This window comes from Zalophus californianus, chromosome 8 (assembly GCF_009762305.2).
Source record: "Zalophus californianus isolate mZalCal1 chromosome 8, mZalCal1.pri.v2, whole genome shotgun sequence".
Classification (NCBI taxonomy): Eukaryota; Metazoa; Chordata; class Mammalia; order Carnivora; family Otariidae; genus Zalophus; species Zalophus californianus.
In genome coordinates, this window is record NC_045602.1 from 94,517,372 (window position 1) to 94,538,624 (window position 21,253).

The following is a 21,253-nucleotide window of genomic DNA, read 5'->3' on the forward strand; positions in this document are numbered from 1 at the left end:
CAGAGAGATTAATTTGCATCTCAATTAGAAAAGAGTCGGGAGGAAGCACTAAGGTCTGGTGCTGGAAGGTTGTGGAAGAAATCTCACCAAGCACAAAAGCCTCCCTCGCTCTGTCCTCCAGCTGAGTGGAGGACAATATCTGAGGTTGCGTTTCCATAGGGACCAGAAGCCTGCTGGGCCCCAGAAGAATCTCGGGTTTGCACCGTAATCATTTGGTCATGATGACACAAATTCCACTGTTGTTCCCAAATACATTTTGCTATTAGAAAGCTGTTAGAAAAGTGGAAATGGTCATCATGTCAAATGCATGTGAGAGGGTATTTGCTGACCCTACGTACCTTTTTTCATAGTGCTGCTGCGATTTCTAGGCATTTAACATTTGTTCATGTCTGAATATTCAAAGAGGGAAAGGTCATTCCATAAATGACAATATTTCTTTAGCATTCAGATGGCTACTTTGGGGATGGCACAGCTTCAAAGGGAGCCCATTATTCCTGATTCTCCCACACTCTTCAGTAGTAGGCAAACAAGATTATGAATTTAAAACCACAGGCGAGAAAGAAACATGGAGTCTTTGGGCCACGGGGCCCAGAAAAACTTCTGAAAATTAACAGCCCTTTTTATAATCCTGGCAAAACTGTGAAAAGAGGTATCCCTAACCTGAACTTTTTTAAAGAGCACATCGCAGTATTAATTTAAAAATTTTCCCTCAAATATTATCTAGCGGTCATTTTCACAGGCTTCGATGTTTACACCAAACAGGTCCTTTGTTTTCAAAGAAGCTCATCATATTTTCAAAATTCTGTACTTGAACCTAGTGAGAGCTGAGACTGACTGAACCATTTATTCATGCCAAGTTACTCTGCCATAACCAGAAAGGGCTCACCCTTGGCATTTTTGGAGGAAGAATTTTATTTTTAGTTTATTTTGTTCTCTCTCAAATAGTTAATTCATTGGCTCCAGCTTCAAAGTGAGAAAACAAAAAAGAGTGAGAAAAAACTGAATACTACATTACAAACTGTTGAATGAAACTGAATTCTTTAAAAAAAAAAATCAGGGTTTTAAATTAATCTTCCCATTCTGGAAAGGGGAAAGAAACAAGTTTCCTAAGGACAGTCTCTTCCAGTGCCCACAGACTGAAGTAACACATTGCAGCGAGACATCAGAACCTCTTAATCCAACATTAATCAAATTTCAGTTTACTAATTATCAGTCCCATTTTGAAAGGAGCATAATGCCATAAACAGCATCCGCAGAACATTTAGTAGACTCTGGGATTATAAGCAATATATTTGAAAGTGAGACTTTCTGTTATTCAAATCTCCAAAAAGGATAATACATGCCTTATTATAATAAGAGATTGTGCAAAGCCAAAGAAGGACAAAGCAGGCAAGTCCAAATGGTGATCCCTTCTGTGCCCGTCTGCCTTAGTGTATGCAGCAAGCTCCCTGCAGGTTTCTGAGCTAGAGTAATTTGCAACACACTCAAGTAAATTTTTTAATCAAAGCAGAATACTTTTTTGGTAACCTGTGGGTGAGTACAAGCCAAATGCCATCATTGTTAGCCTTGAAAGGGTGTTTTTTCTAGTTTACTACTGTGGAATTTTACCAAACTTTAAAATTGGTACTTTGAATGTTGTGCTTTAAATATGTTACTGGGTCCTGTGCTTTGAAAGCATTTGACCACTGGGGCCCGGGTAAGGGAAGGATGGGAGCTCCAAGGATCAGTGCTAATGCCCACCCCTTTTCTCTTCCGCTTCCCCTCCCACCCCTGTGATCAGGTGTCCAGTGTGCAAGCCACTAGGGAGTGAAGATTCATTTTAATGTTTACGTTGTATTTTGCACATGCCTTTAACATAGCCAACTTGAGAAGTACACAGCTGCTTTAGTTTCCAACAGAGCAGCATGTTTCCAAAATGCCACAATATTTTGAACAGACACCTCCTTGGGCACTGCTGTTATTGCTTACAAACCCACATCGATATTATGTATGTCCAGATGATCTTGTCACTTTCATCAGAATCACAAAAATGAAACAAATACAATACTTAGAGGCTTATGATGTTTATCTTCAGCTGATTTCTTCTAACACTTCAGTCTTCTGTCTTGCTAATTTGGTCCTAGGACATACAAGAGTACAGAATTTGTGTCCCTTGCCTGCCCACTCATTTAAACTCTCCAGTACAAAGCTTTGGTCTTAATCCATGAGTGATCAATGAAGGGGCTGCCTTCTAAAAACTCAGGGTCTGCTTGTCATGGGACAAGCCAGCCCTTAAGATGCCAAGCCCCTTTGGTTTTCCCTTCATTTGCCTATGAAGTGGGATGTAAGTATATCAGTGCATCCTGGCTTTGAGGCAGATGTGTGCCTGGAAGTGCAAAGTCTCATACCTCCACAAAGGGTAGGCAGGCTTGCTAGCTGATGGGATTCTGAATTTATAAGCAGAGTTCCAGAATTCCCCCAGGGCCTACTTTTCAAAGGCAAATTAGTATGTTTGCAACTTGATCCCTGAGCAACTTTTGACAGTTGTTCTAAGAATAATAAAACAGATGGACAGAATAGATTTTGGGGTCTCCATCCAAACTGCCATCCTCAGTGGAATTTAAAGAAGGCGTGGACTTGATGGGGGAGCTGCTGCTACTTATCATTATGTTCTGTCTTTAACATCCCAGAACCATAACATTCTCCCAGAAGAAGATGAAAATTGTCCTCACGTTATATTTTCCTGGTGAGAGTTCAGTTTCACTGTGATAAACAAATAGGATGTGTGTTTTCTTCATATATTCAGAATTAAACGAATTGAAATGAAATTTATACTACCTAGAAACCAATTTTAATATGAATATGATAAGCAATGTAAATTAGTTTTAACTTTAAGGGTTATTTTCATAGGATTTTTGACTCCTTTAAATAAAGGAAAGCCTCTTTAGAATGTCTTAGAAATACTAAACATTCTCTGCATATAACAGCATATATGCACATCAGATATCTGCATCAGAAACCAGCATTAAGTTATCTGCATGAAGAGTATTTCTGTATTTATGCACTATAATTTTGTCAAGCAAATGTCTGTATAGTTGTGCAGAAACACTTCACATAAGCTCCACTCTCTGTAGAATTTCAGGCTTCTCTCAAGTGTTTTTAGCTCACATCAGATCAAGATGAGACATCCTTGCCTTTTAATATATTGGCTTCCTCTGAGATAAATTTTCTTAATCTTTTCATTGCTCCTTTTCTCCTTTCTCTGGATTCATTAGCCCCAGTTATCACATGTTAGGCCGTAAAGATTAGATAAGGGAGCAGATCATCTGTGTTTTTGGCGTCCCAGAGCTGCTCAAGTGACATGCACTAGGGGGCCCCAATTTACTCAGTGGTTTGTCATATTGACCAGTCGTTTAACTAAACTTCTACTGATGATAAAGGAGAGCAAACTTCCTTTTTTTTTGAGAAGCCGCTTGAAAGCACCTTAAACCCTCTTCCTAGATCAGGAGATCAGGAGATCAGTTACCAGTGACACAGTGGCAGTGGAGCCTCCTGGTGAAGCTTCCGTTCTCACTGAGAAGCATCCAAGGACATTTTCTTCTGTCCTCAGCAGCAATTTTCCTACGAGTGCCCAATGAATTATAAGGTGTGTCTTGCAGTTGTAGTGCTCAGATTAGCAGGTGATGCATAGTAGCCAGCTTCAGACAGACCTTGGGTGGTTTCAATTTTATTTTAAATAATAACTGGTTCTTTGGCTTTGAACAAGTATCTTTACCTCTAGCAGTTTCCTTATCTCTAAAATGAGGACGGTAATACCTCAAAGACAGATTATAATATTAGGATTTATGGAATGAGTGTGTGTGTGTGTGTGTGTGTGTGTGTGTGTGTGTATAATCCACACAACATAACAGAAATGCAGCTGCCTCTTACCTCCCCATCACTCTGCCCTGGTCCGGGCACCCCCTTCCTGGGCCAGTGTGGCAGCCTCCTCCCAGTCTCCCTGCTTCTCCCTGCTCTCCTGAATACTCTCCAGCAGCCAGAGCTTTCCTCCTGAAATAGAAATCAGAGCATGCCAGAACTCAGAACTCTCCAGTTACTTCACCCACAGAAAAACCCAGAATCCTTACAAGGATCCACGAACATATTCTGGCCTTAGGAACTGCAGGCTGTGGGAGGAATTACCACTCCTCCCCCCAGCATCTGCACAGCTCACCCCTTCCCTTCCCTTAGGTCCCTGCTCAGCAGTCGCTCATCAGAAAGGTTTCTGAGAGCAAGCCGTCCATGGATTCTCACCCATGTCCTCCTTAGCACTTACTGTTTACTTAATGTCCCTTTCTCCCACTAGTATGTAAAGGACACAAGAGCAGGAACTTTGTTTTGTGAGACCTGGCAGGAGAAGGGCATCCACATTGCATGAGCAAACTGACAGATGCACTGTCAGTTTGGAGAGGAGGGCCCGCACCCTGCACATTCTTTATATCCAGAAGCAGCCACACCACGCCCCCAGCACGGGAGAGCATGTCAGGTCCCAGACTGCCCCACGCACCTGGTAACTCCGTGTGCCTCCCGCCGCCCACACTGCTGGTGTAGGTGTGGCAAGCGCTGTGGGACACAGAGATGAGTGGCCTTGCCCTTAAGACGCTTGCCAGCCAGTACGGCTGTGTAACTGTGACAGAGGCTGGAATGTGACCCTTGCTCTAGGAAAGACCTGCAGTTGGTGCCCAGTGGGCATTTGGGGAGTCACTGAAACACAAAAGAGAAAATCAGAAGGTCATGGGAGCTCTGAGGGAAAAGCTTATTTCTGGTTGTGTCTTCAAATTGTTCACATATTTTTGCGTATCTCTTCGTGTGTATGCCATCTACAACTCGAGGCTGGAAATTGCACAACAATTTTGTTCATTTTGCTTGTTTTACGGAAGGATGCCATAAGCTAATTAGAATTGATTACATAAATGCGTGTAGCCTCATTCCAAGGTGCTGAGGCAGTTTTTCAGTATGTGAGGCTCATGGTGAGCAGCCTTTCATTGTCAACATACGCAGCTACTACTCAGTCCCTCCCGGAGGAAAAGGGCGGAGGTCCACCCGAACGGTCATCCCTTCAGTGGCTGAGGACACTCACCTTGAACCTACTTCTGAGTCATCTCCAGTCTTTTTCTTACTACATACCCCATCAAAAGACAAAAAAAGAAAAAACTTTTAAAACTTTTACTCAGTGAGAATTTGAAAGGATGTGCTCAAGATGAAATGAATAATAATTTGAAGTATTTTATATTTAATAGTATTAAATTGTTTGGCTTTTATTAAGATATAAATAGTATTTCAGTGAGAGCAATGGGATTAAATGTTATTTTTATAACCTTGATTTTATAATAGTTCTGTGATTCAGTGATTCTAAGGAGTGCCTCTAAACTCAGTTTATTTTAATACTTCATTTTATAGCTGAAAACAAAACCTTGCAAAGATACATAAGCCTTGGGGAGCAAAGAGTCGTTGTCTTGGCCTACTCACGCTCATGCCTCATTCTTAGCCGCCGATTCTGTGAAGGTTCTTATTGGCATTTGATAGGAGATTTCCATCTTCCCTGAGGTCATATTAGTTGTTGATTATATTTTTCAACAAAGAGATTGAAAATGTAGTCAAATCTTCATTGGGAAAGTTAGAAACAGCTTACAAAATTGTGAGGCTTTTGGTGGTACAGATCAGAGAGCTTTCTGGAAACGTAGACCATCTTCGACAGTAAACTCCCAGGCTGAAGGCAGCATTTTCCAGCATTTCTTTTCAAAATCTTCTCTCCATGACATGTTTCCTTTATAAGCAGTGACTCTTTCAATGTCAGGATGTCACTTTGAGGGAACGGTAGGGTCATTTTTCCTAGGATAATGGCTAAGGACGTACTGTTGACCAACCATAGCCTCCTGTCTTTGTCTCCTGCTTCTGCCCTGCCTCTGCCCAGGAGAACAGTCAGCCCACCAACCAGAGCCAGCCTACTAAAACGTGGGCCAGGCCACATCGCTGCCCTGTCCATAGCCTCCAGTGGCCCCCACTTTACTCAGAGTCAGGGCCAGAGTCCTGCAGGGGAGGCCCAAATGTTCTGTGCCCTCTGCCTAAAACACTGTTCCCCAGATGTCCACTGGGCTTGTTCCCTCATCTCCTCCCTAATGCCTCCAGCCTCCCTGGGACATAGCAGCCCCACACTTGCACACACCTGCCCACCGCCTCCCGCAGCACACCTGCACCCTTATTTTCTCCACAGCCCTTATCATCCACTAAGTCACTTAGTAATTGTACTCACGTTGTGCCCCCTGCGTAAAGGCAGGGATTTTTTTGTCTGTTTTGTTCCCTGATGGCTCCAAGGGTGATAGTTGAAATATTTAACTGTGAGCACCACAAGGGCAGCAGCAGACCCTGGCCAGGATGCTGCCCATGCTGGTGTTTTCCAGGTGAATACCAACCCTGGATGCAGCCTCAGCACCTGCCCCAGAGTAAACATTTGTTCAGTAAGTATTTGTTAAATGAATGAATAAATTCAGCTCCTTGTCATTACAGAAGCGGTCACCAAATTTAGAACATTTGTCTTTCTATGAAAAAGAAAGATGAGTAATTCATCTTTATGTTGAAGAGCTTTAATAAGAACTTTCCTGTGAGATCAAGAGCAAATGTTTGTGTGGTGCGAAAGATTTTCATGGTCATGACCTGCTTCAGTACAATGTATTTGAAAGAAGATCCCATTTATAAGATAATAAAATTCAGAGCTTCAGTATGAAGGGTCTTGTAAACCATGATACATCACAGGATGGTAAGAGTGAATGAGGGAGCCCCCCCCCGACCCCTTTCTCACCCTCGGGACTGATCCTGACCCAGGACAGTCTGATAGATGACCGAGCAAGAACAAGAAGGGTGCCAGGTGTTAAATCTCAGTAAACCTGAAGTTTCTTCTTAATTTTAGATATAAAAGATACGTATGAATAGATATCCGAGCATTGTCTTGTCACTTCCCACTTTGGAAACCTGCAGGATAAAGTCTAAAGACTTGTGCAGAGTTTTATTTATTTATTTAAGAGAGAGAGCGCACAAGCACACACAAGTGGGGGGAGGGGCAGAGGCAGAGACTCCCAAGCAGACTCCCTGCTGAGTGAGGAGCCCACCCAGGGATCCATCCCATGACCCAGGAGATCATGACCCGGCCAAAACCAAGAGTTGGACGCTCAGACCGACTGAGCCACCCAGGTGCCCCATGTGCAGAGGTTTTTAGAGAAGAGATGGTAGAGAGAGGACCTCCCATGGTGCTGTGGGTTGACTGGGCTCAGCTGGGTGACTCTCACTTGGGTCTCCCATATGTGTGGCACCTGCATTTGCATAGCTAGAGAGCAGCTGCAGGCTCCCAGGCATCTCTCACTCTTCTGCAGCCTCCCCACCTAGCTACCTTGGGTCTTTTCAGGGCAAAGTAACCCCACCACAGTTGTACTTCATACATGGCTGCTCTGGGCTCCAAAAGACCCAGGTGGAAGGCACCAGGTTTCACAGTTCAACCTTGGAAGTTCCAGAACTGTTGGCCAAGGCAGGTCCCAAGACCAGTCTAGATTCAAGGGAGGAGAATCCACCTGCTGAGGGCAGCAGCGGCCTATCTGTGCAGGGAAGGGAGGAGGCCAATGGACCTCTCTGCTGCCTTCCACAGTGGGTATGGTCCTGACCACACAGGACAGGGCTCATTCTGATGCACCTGCTCTCTCAGCTGGAGGGCGAGCTCCTTGAAGGCAAAGACCAGTCTTACTTGCCTTTCAGTCTCCTGCATCCAACATAATAAGAACTCAGTAGGGGTTACTTAAATTAAAATCTGAAATGCAAACGTTTTAAGGAATTTCTAATTAAGGGAAAATAGACTCTAGCACCATTTATTTAGTTACACCATAAGATGTCTTTATGCCTGCATGAGAGGAAATGACTTATAATGGATACCAAAAAGAGAGAAATGATTTAAATAATGACTTCTTAGGCCAAAGAATTTAATCACAAAAGCAGTAAAGTTGAGTTCACTGTGCTTCCATGTCCACAGGCACACACATTTAAAGGGTGCATTTTGTTCTTAGCTTGATTTCTTTGGGTTTCCTTTTTTTTTTTTAAACTTTTTTTTTTAAAGATTTTATTTATTTATTTATTTGAGAGAGAGAGAGAGAGAGAGAAACAGCATGAGAGGGGAGAAGGTCAGAGGGAGAAGCAGGCTCCCCGCTGAGCCGGGAGCCTGATGTGGGACTCGATGCCAGGACTCCGGGATCATGACCTGAGCCGAAGGCAGTCGCTTAACCAACTGAGCCACCCAGGCGCCCGATTTCTTTGGGTTTCTTGTTTTCATTTTAATGTGCCCTCATTAATCCTTTATTTAATTTTACATTGCCTTTGAGAATCATGAACTGTGATGTACCTCATAATTTTACTTGACTTTTGAGATGAGTTTATGTTTTTGTGCCTGTGGAAGTTTGTCTCCACGAACATCTTTTGAGAATCACTTCTATCATTGAAATTTCTCTACATAGAATGTCTGCTTGGACGCATTTTTTTTTTTTTTAATATTCAGCCATAAGTGGGGGGAGTGGTCAACTTTTAGTGGGGAAAGGTTTTTGTCTTTTGTAACAAGAGCTGTCCTTCTGGCTTTGATGAACCTCTCAGACATTAGAGGGACATTCTGGAAGCTGCATACACATTGCTTTGACAGTTTTTTGACATGGCCTCTGGCAGCTCTCTGTGACAGTGGTCCGTCTGCCTTGGAAGAGTGCACCAGTGCCCATCCTAGGCTTCTGTTGCCATGATGTTTTTTTAAAGCCTGAGATTTGACATGGCATCTTTGGCTTCTCTGAGAGGTATTGTGACTGGCTAACATGAGAGGAGGTGGCCTTGAGACTCTGGCATTTGGCCTGGTTCCCCTATCCCTGTGTGCCCGGATGCACATCACAGTAACTCTCCTAGGTGGTGTGAAGGAGTGCTGACCCTCATTTGGAAGTGCAGCCCCCCGCTGGAGCCAATCAATACTGAAGCTGTCTGTCTCTGCCGCTTACCTTCCTTTCTCACAGCGAGACCCTTCTGCAGGGAGCGATCAATAGCTCTAATCTGCGGCAGCCTGCTGCAAGTCATGCAAGGCAGAGCGCTTAGGTGACATTACACGGGACCATGGAGGCGGCAGCTTTATGGCTCAGATTCATAGCACCCTTGCTAGGGGCACATTCCATTTGCAGTGTGTGCATCTTCTCATCTCTTGCATGGATCACCATTCCTCTGAAACTTGATTCAGGGAAATGGACTACTTGGGACACGTATCTGTGTGTGTGTGTGTGTGTAAATTTCAGGCACATATTTTGCTCCCTTCCCAAACTCTACCAACTCCGTTCTGTGCTGATCCTGATCATAACTGCATCCTGGGCGGTTTCGTCTACTCTTGAGCCTTGTGCTGCAAGTATTTCTATTCTGGACATTTTTTAAACATTAAAGATTAAAAAAAAAAAAATCTTTGAAATCCCAGTGACTAAAGAGCATTCTTATTCTAGCAACTACTTCCCCACAAAAGATCAGTAGAAGATACTAAACATTGTGTATCACTCTCCCCTTTGGATGGCTTTGACCTCTGAGAGACTCGGGGCTGAGTACCTGGCTCTTCCAGGACCACTGAGGCCCACGGGGATGGGGCGGGGGGCCTCTGCTGGAGGGTCTGCTCTCAAACTGCTCCTGTGCATCATCTGTAAGCAGGGTGGGAGTCAGAAAAAGCCCCTTCCAGTTCTTCACCTCGCTTTCCAGTCGTCTTTTAACATGTTGAGTAATCCTGATTTTGTCTGTGGAATTTTGGATGCAACAGAAAATTGAGAGCTGATTATAAAGAAAGCAAATATACAGGAAACAACAAATTCAAATCAGGGTCAGGACTGACCACTGTGTAAGGTCACCCTGCCAGGGGCAGCAGAGCCGAGGGTCTAATGCCTGCTCCATGTGAGAGCCTCAGCAGCTGCCGGCCAGAGAACTAAGATTTCCTCCATGAACACAGTTTTCCAAATTAAAACATGCTTGAATTCGTCATGAATTCCACGCTGTATTTTCACAAAGTTCCTTAGGATGTTTGTCATTGTACTTCTTTAAATTCAAGTTTATCTCTCCTGGTATGTAGTCTTTATGTCAATCTTTATAGCCTTTTACACTCTGAGGCAGAGACCACTTTGAGCAGTGATCTCACTGCTCTGCGCTCTGCAGGCAACTGCACACTTTGTGTTTTTCAGAAAGTACCGACATCACCTTCGGGTTGACTTCCCCTAAGTTGAGCTTAGCTTGCAGGAAGACTTCAAGGAGACAGTTCTCCCACTGTATTTACACACACCCAACCCCAGGAGTAGAAATGGAAAGTTCATTCACTGCTGGAGTGCTCTTTCAATAAAGTGTCTTTTCTCAGAGCTTTTAAGAAAATCTTGGGAAAAAAAAGTGATCAACAGATTCTGATCATCTCATTCACACTGCCAGACACCAGTTCTGAAATTGGCAAATCTAAAAGCCATTTTTTCCATTAGTTTACTCATTCAACCAAATATCTTGGCCATTTCCTGTACACCAGGAACCATGCCGTTGCTGAGGGCACACAAATGGAGGGAGGGCACAGTCCCCATCCTCAAAGGGCCCTTTGTTGAGTATGGAAAACATAAGGAAAAGAGAGGTCCACGCAGTTTCGTAATGGCCATGTTGGAGAGCTTAGCCCAGAGCCCAGAAGAAGGCATCCTGAGCAGGGGCCTTCCACCTGGCATTTGGAGAGTTAGCAGGAGTCACAGGGACTTGATCAAAGCAAGGAGCATTCAGAGACATGAAAGGAGCACAGGTCTCTGAATGCTCCTTGCAGCAGAACAGAACCCTCAGTAAACCTGGAACCTTCAAGGATCTCTGGTCTGGGGACAGGTATCACACCTGGCTTCCAAAGGCCTCCCTACCCCCACTTCCCTCGTCACCACTGTCTGGTCTTACCGTATCTGCCAGTCCTCTGCCCCACCCCCACATACCAGGCCCTTCACTCCTAAGGAAATGTGCTGCATCTTACGTAGTGAGAGAAACAAAGCTAGGAAGTTAAGGAACTTGCCCACCGCCTCGGTTCCAGGACGAGTAACAGAGCTTAACTCTCTGCTTACCTGGAGAGCCAGTGGTTTGCTTAGCTTGAGCAGCACTTGCTCCATCCCAGGCACTGTGAACCTCCCACACAGTCAGTCATCTGATCCTTGCTGCAACCCTCTGAGGGAGACACAGTGATTGTACTATTTCAGGATGTTAGGCAAACACAGTGTCTTATATAAAATAATCTATTATGTATTTTATTATATTTGAAAAATATAGTTGCGGGTACAGAGCCCCAGAAAGGTTAACTAACCTGCCTGAGGCCACACAGTCAATATTAGGGGTGAGCCAGGACCTAGACCCAGTCGTGTCACCCCACTGCCCCCAACTCCCCGCAGTACGTAAAGATGCCTGGGGAAATTGTACGTACATTTCACCGCAACTTTTTAAAGCATGTTGGATCTGTTGGGTAGATTTAGAAGTTGTGACTTACAACTGGTTTTGATAAACCACAAATACCAGTATTGTGTTTTAATGAGACTGAAGGCATGAACGAGCAGATTCTACTCTTGAGGCTGTTGGGACACGCGGACGTTGCCATCGTCCCTCTGAAGGCCAGCATTGTCGCCAGGCTCATTAGCATCCGCGCTCTGCTCGGCCGTTGCTGCTTGCTAGCTTACCAGCTGTTCCTGCTGCTCCGTACAATGTCGGATGTGTTCAGCTCACTGGGTTCCTGTCCTCGCCGCCGGGAGGAGACAGCCCTTCCACTGGGGATACCCACGTGGCTGCCTGTCAGCGGTGGCACCGAATAAAGTAATAGGCCTTCGCATGGCATATGGTGTCTGGATTCGTACAAGATGCAAAACTCCTCTGCTGCTAATGCATGATGACTCATAGCATTGCTAATTTTTCAAACAAAAGCTGACTTCCACACCCACACTTTTAACCCCTCCAGCTAAAAAGTCTTCAGTTGCAAGTATCTAGAAAGGTGGCTTCTGGATCGTTATATAAAATGTGTTACATTTATTGAAAGCATATGAAATGTCTTGCTTTGCTTTGGGTTGAAGTTATTTTAAATTTCTGGACCATTTTTTTTTTTCCCCTTCAGGGAAGGGGAATTTTTAAGCTTATACTTTGTCCCTTTCTCACAATGGGAGAGTTTAATGCTAGCTTTCTCTTTTAAAAGTTCCATAGAAACTACTGCCTGACAGTATATCAACTCAATTGCAGAGCAGTTCAAAGCTCTTCACATTAGAATATTTTAAAGCTATAAAAGAATGTTGATTCTTTTGTGGAATATGATACTGCATAGACTCTCCTAGTATACTGAATGCATGGCTCATTTAAATAATCAAATTGTACCCAAACAAATCTAGATTATAAATTTACATTCGAATGAACATTTTTTCAAACTGCGAAATAAATACAGGGGAATCCTCTAAAAAAATGTCCCTACTAAATTATTTAGGATCAGTTGTACTAATAGATGTCTAAATTCAATCTGAGATTTTATGTACTAAAATAAGGCAGTTATCTGCATTTGTACAATCAGGACTCCCTTTGAATTCGTGATCAAAATATTGGTTCTTTTATAAATAATCCTTTATTGAACATTTTATTTAAGCATTTCAGAGTCAAGAATTGCCAACAGAAAATGATTAGACAGTTTCTAATTATGGACCTAATCACTAAGTGTTTTGTAGTCAGTCTGGCACATGAGAGCTTTTGCAATCAGATTTTGGCGAATACATAAATTTTTAAAGGAACTTCAACCTAGGAGGATAATACAGTTTTTTTTTTAGCAGATTACTTTGTGTGCCCCCAAAAGATTTCCTTGGGGGAAGGGACTGGAGACTCATATTCTCAATATTGATATTTCATTTTGGTTACATTTTCAAATCCAGAATTTTTGCTTTCTTATCAACAGATATGAATTCAAATATACATCTAATCTCTTATGAAGGGCGTTCTGTTTTCAGATAATGAAACAAAGTATGTAAGATTCCTAAATCTGCCTCACTTCCCAGATCCTCGTGTTTGATGCTGTTTTTCCAGTGTGTTCTCAAATGCTCTTGCCCTTTGCCACCAGAAGTCACCTAGTGTATACCCAGTGAGCCTAAAAATCCATTAGACACTTTTAACATTCACCATGACGGTTAAATTAAAATTAAATTAAACAGATACTGAAGTTTTCAAAATACTTGACTTGAGTTTACCGGGTAAAGGGTTTCCAATTCTGCCGCTGCCATGAGGTTGAGAGCTATGTGCGTTACTAGTGTCAGTACTTTCATTTTACCCTATTCCCACTCATTTTTATGAAATGTGGGTGAAATGCAGGGGAATATCCAAATAATTTCACAAGGATAGAAATGGGGACACCACTGAGATTGAACTCTCAGTCAGTAGTGTCTGCACGTGACCCATAAAATGCTCTCTCATTAGCTGATGGATTGGAGGCGGCACTTGGCACCCAAAGGGCAGTCTGGGACAGCAGTGGATAACGTGCAGAGAAGCACAGGATGGTCAAAGGCATACAGAAGAGGAGGGCCATTGGTCCATTGCCGCGCTTGGTGACAGCTCTGCAGAATATCACAGATGGAGAGAATGAAGCTCCAGGAAGCACGGGGCTTAGCCACAGCCCCACAGCCAGGGCAGGGCCAGGATGGGAGCCCCGGCCAACCCTGACTCTGAGTCCCCCCACCCCACTGTTTCTCAGGGGTCCACACTTTTGACCTGAGAACAGGAAGCCATCAAAATTACACAGCTTTGAGAAAGTGAAGCGATTCCATTACATTTTAGCCTATCCTATCATTATTCTTACCAAGAGGATCTTAGCCCTTAAACCTCAATTTTATGAAATAAAGATGAAAGCAAAAGTGTTATAAACTGCAATGGAAAGGATTCCATTTTGACACCACATGTCCGTCACTTGTACCTAATACACGTGGCTTCCAAATTAAACAACACTGAAAACATTCAGTATAAATATTCTCAATATCCTATCTCACAACAGAGTCTAATGCAAAACAAGGACCTGATGGGTGTGACTCCTTGTGCTTTTGCCTTGATGAATATTTGAGAGCACAGTTCCATCATGGTGATGTTTCTGATCTTGCAAGCAAAACACTGATTTGTATATGTTGAATCTATTTATATTCTACCTCTTTCAAAAATGGATTTGAAGAAATTTATGGTAAAGGATGTGTACTGAGAAAATCAAAGCCAAGGAAATACAGATCAGGCATAACGACATGGGGCATCCCAATGGGGGCCACAGGACAGAAGCAGGGGGTCCCTATTAACTACTGCCGACCTCTGAGCTACACTATAATACATAGCTACCCTGTGTTCTCTGGATACCCTTGTTCCAAAGTTCTCAATTACTGTTAATGAGCTTATATTATGCCTAAACTGGAAAATATAACAGATCATTCTAAAGAGGTATAATCTTCATTTCAAAATTTTAAGTTCCAGAGAACAACAAATATTCATAGCAAATTTTTAATATCACAATAAGTTTCTATTTTACCTGTGAGTCTAAAAAATTTCTTTTGAGAATTAAAAAATTCAAAGAAATTCTTTGAATAATTTCTTATACAAGTCCATGTGCACAAAGGCTAATTAGGAGCCCCTGCCCCCCCAAAATTTAAGGATTTGACATAGCTGAAAAAGTAAAAATTTAGTAATAAGAGAAAAAAAATCATTAAAAAAATCATCTTAATACCCACGTTTTCTGGATAGCTGCTTCTGCTAAGCCTTTTAGTTTAAAAAGCCCAAGTACCTGACATTTTGCATCTCTGTTTTTCTGCGAAGATAAAAGGAATCTTGAGAGTCTCATTCTCAATAATGCACTTAATATGTGACAAAAAGGTTTCTGTCCCATTCATTTCCATGGCCAGGCATTTTCATATTCTTGCCCCACTGTCATTTCATGCTTAACCCTTTGTAGCCCCATACCACTTTCCTCGGCCTCTGGAAGGGTCCTGGGATTGAATGACCTCAGAGGCGTTTTTGTGTATTGGATACTTCCACTCACGTTGGTCTTCTTGTTACCATGTTGCAGGACTTGTTGCCCTGATAATCCAGCTCTACTCGCAGGCTTGTTTACTTGTGATCACTATGTAATCATTCATTTTATGGAGCCTCATTAAGGACTGCAAACCTCTGTCCCAATTTAGCGTCATTCGAGCGTAGGTAGCATCCATCTGCTCCACCCGCACTGTTTAATTAATGAACTTCGTAATGTGTTCTTTGCCTGTGAAAAGCGCTTGGTCTTCTCAGGTTGTTGAATGGGACTTGCATTCCAGGTTTTCCTTGTTGAGATTCTAGAAAGCCCGCCCGGGTAGGTGCTAATTATGGACTCAACAAACTTCTGTTAAGTCTTAACTTGAAAGCAAATTTACTTTTTCCTTCATTATATATTCACAAACCCAAAGTCAGATCCCTTCCTAAGCAAGTGAATTATTAATCAGTTTTTATAATTTTCTCTTAGGTGAGAATCAAGATTCAAATTGTTGAATCACTATATTGTACACTTGAAACTAATGTAACACTGTATGTTAACTGTACAGGAATTTAAATAAAATGAGATGAAAAAAATTCAAATTTAAAAAAGTTACACTTCCTTTCAATGCAGTGAAAATATACCTATTAGTTTGAGCTTTTCCTTTCTGAAATTAAAATTCTAGAAATGCTTGAATGTCAGAAATAAAATGTCATTACCATTTTCCAGTATCTCCTTTATGGAATTGCCCAAGAAATTTTATAGCATAGATTTTATTAAAAATAATGGAATAGCAATTGAGTTTGTTTCTTCTGGGAAAATGGTAACACTCAAGAAAAATATTTTTAAAACTTCCACTATTTGTTTAATTTTTAGTGTGTTGTAAAATTCTGTCTGGACATAGAGGTGGTTTGTTATTATCTATTCAAAGACCTGACAAATTTGATATTTTATGACACATGGTGTAAAACTAGCCATGTTCATTCAAAAAATCTATTACAAACTAAGATCAGCTGTTTAACGCTGATTTTAAAAAATAATACCTATGGTTCATGCCTTTTCTTAAAGACTATTTAATATTGGAGGTTAAACTCCACTCTACCCAGTCGGGTGCTCTCAAGTCATAGAATTTCTTTCTACCCTAAGACAGAATAGAGTCCCACATTCAGCTTATATTTCTTCATCATAATATTAACTCTTATTCCTATAATGGTAAAATATATATTTTTATATATATTTACCTATAATGGTAAAATATATATATGTCTGAATATTCATTTCTTCAAAAACTATTTTTACCTACCCCATCAGAATTGGAGAGAAACTGTATTTGTGTTCCCATTTAACAATTATAAAGTTAATAGATTTGAAAATCAATATTACAGTTATTCCAAACTAAGTACCCCATGCACGGTAAGCATAGAAACAAAACAGATTAAGAGTTAGAAGAATAGTTGTGCAAAAGGCAGCTAGAATGCTGCCACAGGGTGCTCACTCATGTGTGGACGCATGGGATTGGGACCTTTAGAAGAGCACCACCCTTTACTCTCCTTCCCTGAACCTCTGTTGAGCAGAATGTTGTCTGTAGTCGGGGACCGGGCACCCTCCTTGGAGACACCATTGATAAGGGGCAGGGATCCTCTGGCTCTGTTGATGTGGCCTGATCAGGAACTGTCCCACCCCATCCCCTCTAGAGGTTTTCTGAAAACAGCTTTTTTTTTCTTTTTTTAAGATTTTATTTATCTGTTTGACAAAGAGAGAGAGAGCACAAGCAGGGGGAGTGGCAGGTAGGAGAGGGAGAAGCAGGTTCCCTACTGAGCAGGGAGCCCGACATGGGGCTCAATCCCAGGACCCTGGGATCGTGACCTGAGCTGAAGGCAGACACTTAACCAACTGAGCCACCCAGGCGCCCCTGAAAAAAGCTTTATGTTGATGAAAAATGAGAGACAATTGTGGGATGAGCTCCCCACTCCTTGCTTTAAGTTGGCTTGTAGTAGATGAAATTGCTGATATTTGACTATTTGGTGCCTAACCAAAAATGCCTTTTCATGTAGTTCAACCTAATTTTTTGGATTCTCAAAATGTGTATTATATATGAATATGAACTCCATTAACTGTGCAAAGAAATCTGCGTGCATGGCGGTTTTGGACGGGCGGGGGGTGCAGGCTGTGAGAAGGGTTTAACTGCCAAACAGGACATCTGCCAGAGCCCAGGGCTGCATCTGGGAGGCCGCTCATTCCATGGAAGGCCCGAGTGTCGACATTGCCGTTTCTTGAACCATTTTGGTCTCTCTCTGAGACCATCCTTTTCCTTTCGCCTTATATTTGCGTAGCTGGTTTCTCTGGGCATTGTGCCCAACGGGTGTTATTTTATTATTGTTATTATATGCAGTGTCTCCAACCCTGTTTTGTGATAAGGGCTTTAAAAATCAATTCCAGAAAAAGGTTTATAACCTGCCACCATATGTGTTTAATGTAAAATTAGTTTAGAATTGTTTTTTATTTCTCTAAATGGTTCTCACTTGTTTCTCCTCAAAATGGAGAAATTGTAAAGAAACAAAAATCTCAAATTTTGTTGTTTTGTAGCTCTCTATTTTTACCTGTGTACTCCTGCTAACTAGAAACCTACACATCCATGCAAGTCAGAGGAGCTCACGGGTTTGATTTGTTATGAACATGTAGTTAAATAAGAATGTAAAATTTTACTGACCACGGCTCTTGTTGAAGGGAGGGAAAGGTCCTTCAGCAGGAGAAATACTTTTGGCTCTAAGAAGAAAATAGACTCTGCTCATAAATCCACTCATTAAAAATCTTTTTTTTTTCCAAAACAGATGTAAATTGTTCAGGGCTAGTAGGATCCATTAGTTTCAGCTGTGTCATTTCAACTTTTCAGAAAATGCCTACAAATTCAGACCTTCTTGTAGCGTCTTTCAAAGCCATTGCTGGATTTTGCCAGTTTTTCTTTTCAAGAGTATACTTCTTACGGGCTGGTTCTAAGAATGGTAAAGGCATTGGACAAACTGATAAAATCTGTTTATGATTAAAATCCCACTGAAATGTGAGTCTTAAACACCTGTTTGATAGGTCAAGGTGACGGAAGTGTTTCGGTGCTGTGCAGGGGAGGCTCCGTTGAGAGGTTCTTCGCACACATCCCCACCACGTAGCCCTGCTAGGCAAGAGAGGTTGGTGGTTGGTCTTTTTTGCTTTTGGTTTTTAAAACAAGCTTTTTTCAGGAGCAGCCTTTTCTGGGAGATGTGGACTAGTCAAGGCCACGAGCTGAACTAAAGCCAGGATTAGGTTAAAGGCTCCCCTGAACTTCTGATTCTAGTGGCAGAGCAAATGTCAGGCAGTGGCCCTCCTACCCGGAACCAACCTCTGAACAGTGTGTTTGTCCTGTCATCTGCCTTTCCGCCATCCTGACTTCAGCCCTTTGGATAACAAGCTTCTCTGTCTTCATGAACCTCCTCTCGAAACTCAAACACCCCTGGGACAGCCAGACATTACATTAGAGCTTCTCACATTGGGAAACCAGGCGATAAGCCAGTTGGGTCCCATGAGAAGCAGAACTCATCTTTGCAGATCAGCAGCAGTACTGGGTGTTTAATCATTTACAACATTTTTTATTAACGTAAACACACACCAGGAATTTGCATTAAGATAAGAAATCGAACACATTTCTTGCTTGCAGGTCCCTCCAGCCTGGCTTCCAGACCCCTGAAGGTCCTCCCTTCCCATTCTGTGGCCCTGTGCAGAGGGGGAGGACTCCAGGGGAAATGTTTGTGTCGCACTGTCTTCAGCCCTGGTTCTCAACCCTAGCATCCCATGGGGAAGTGCAGTACAGACTGATGCCCAGGATCTTCTCCACAGATTCTGGTGACTTGGTTTGGAGTCGGGCTTCATCAGTGCGGATTAATCACTGGATTATTCTCACGTGCAGCCAGGAATGAGCACTGTTGCCATGAAGCATTAGCAGCCCCCTTAGCAGGGATTCTGGATGCCCACGGCCTAGGAGGAAAGGCTTGCTGCTGCTTTGTGGGAGATGGGGTCAGGAACTTCCATGGTTTCTCTCCGAGCCTAGAGTGGTAGGTAATGGCAAACATCTGTCTAGGGCTTAGCTTGTGCTGGGCACCGTACTAAGCAATTTGTGTAGGATCACTGTTTTCACCCTTAACCTGCGAGGAGTCTGAGGCTCAAAGAGGTGGACTGACTTCCTCATGAGCACACAGCTGGATGAGTGAGGATGGGGAGATTGGAGCACCAGCAGTGTGACCGCAGAGCCTGGATTCCACCCGCAAGAATGTCACGTGAGAGGAGGAGCAGCCGGGCAGGCGGGAGCAGGTAAGGGACTCTGGGATGCTGGCTGGAAACTGTGAAAGACAAACAGCACCAACTTCACAATGGGGGCACCTGTTATGGGACACCCAAGGCTCAAGAGGAACCCAGAGGTACAAGAAGAGGAAAGTGGAGATCGGGAGGCATTCTGAAGACACCATTTCATAGCCCTCACCACCACCCCCCACAAACAACTCAGTGTCAGAAGAGCCACTGCTTGGATTATCTCCATTCCAAGACATCTTTTGTTCACCAGAGAACAGTCCCCCCATTTCTACCCCAAAACGTGCTGCTTCTGCATCCTTCCTCATCCAAGAAATGAATGTGACCCCCTTCAAATGACATCCCTATACCAGTGTCTTTTTATAAACCCTTGTGATATTACCATCTTACCTTTTTAGACCTTTGTGAGATTGATCAAAGGGTTAAAAGTATAAAAACTATGAAGCTTTAAAGAAAGTGTAGATATCAGTGCTATTCTTTAATCTATAATAATGAATGGTTTTAGTCAGAATGCTTTAAATGCAGCTATTGTAAAATCTCTGCCCTTGTATCAGTGGTTAAGTATCATGGCTCATTGATATAGCTTTAAAAAGTTCAAAGGCTATGCTAGCGTATCTTTGTCTCCTCGTCTTTTAACTGTAAAGAAAAAGATGTCCTTGTTATCAAGCCTTAGCATTTATGTGAAAAATGAAATTGGGTTCAGTTTGTGCATAGATTTTGAGAGAGATTAAAGTGGACATCACACAATTTTTCTCCATAAAAGCCTGCCTTTGATGTGCTTTCTGCCTATTCATACGGAAGCTTCAGCCATTGTTTTTGAGCTGCAAAAGAGCTTCTGCTTGTCACCAGCACATTCTAATACCCTTGTGCTGGAGCCTTGTTCAAGGTGGATCTTATAATTCAGAGATAATGTTACTAGAACCGTACATTGTGACCAGACACCAGCCTGCCTCAGGAAGATAAATGCCAAGGCAAAGGCAAAGCGTTTATCGAAAATGATCAGGAAGCAAAACTAAAACATTTACTTCCGAATGTCCGATTGTAATCTGTGCTCTTGATATTCCATCAGCAATATAACAGAAAGTTATTCTTTGATGTTTGCTTTGTTCTGGCACTGGGTTCTAATTTGCTTTTGCTTTGGAGGTTTGACTGCAAAGGAAATCAATGAAGTGGTTACGTTACAGGGCTGAGAGTGCCTGAGTACGTGCTCCTAGCTTGAATCAGGCTAGGCTGATGGAGGGCCGAGGGGAAGGCGCCTCAGCGAACTGGAAGTTGATGACGTTCTTGTAAAATGTCTACTAGCCAATCATCCTTACATGAGCTCCTGGGGTGTGTGTAACACAGCAACACGGCTTTATGTGCATTTAGTTGTAACTAGGGAGTGGGCTTGTTGTCCCATTCTACATGAGAGGAAACTGAGGCTCAGAAAGAAGTGCAGGTGGGGCACCCGGGTGGCTCAGTCAGTTAAGCGTCTGCCTTCAGCTCAGGTCATGATCCCGGAGTCCTGGGATCGAGCCCCGCACCAGGCTTCTTGCTGAGCCGGGAGCCTGCTTCTCCCTCTCCCCCTATTCCTCCCCAACTCGTTCTCTCTCTCTCTCTCTCAAATAAATAAAGAAAATCTTAAAAAAAAAGAAAAGAAAAGAAAAGAAAGAAGTGCAGGGATTTGCCCAAGCACCTCGGCCAGTGAGTGGAGAGGCCCTCACACTAGGCCAGTGCTCTCCCCATGAGCGCTTGTTCTCTCCTGCCTTCCACCTCCGACTGCGCCATCACTAATTGCTACAAATATTCTCACACAGTACTTGTAATTTGCATATCAACTAAAATTTACCTTTCTCCCTAAATTTGTTCGGACGCTCTTCCTCATCT

General features: G+C 42.8%; 1 protein-coding gene across 6 annotated transcripts in view; it reads left to right on the forward strand.

The window, feature by feature from the left end:
• The window catches only part of RALGAPA2 (Ral GTPase activating protein catalytic subunit alpha 2), a 341,673-nt gene that overhangs the window by 269,661 nt on the left and 50,759 nt on the right, over positions 1-21,253 (forward strand). Inside the window, exon 38 of one of the 6 annotated variants that reach the window (XM_027624205.2) lies at positions 19,235-20,362. The exons of the other annotated variants lie outside the window; for them this stretch is intronic. Within the exon in view, the coding sequence (XP_027480006.1) occupies positions 19,235-19,259 (25 nt within the window). The 3' untranslated portion in view covers positions 19,260-20,362. Of the gene's footprint in view, positions 1-19,234; positions 20,363-21,253 lie in introns of those variants that run through there. 6 annotated transcript variants of the gene reach the window in all.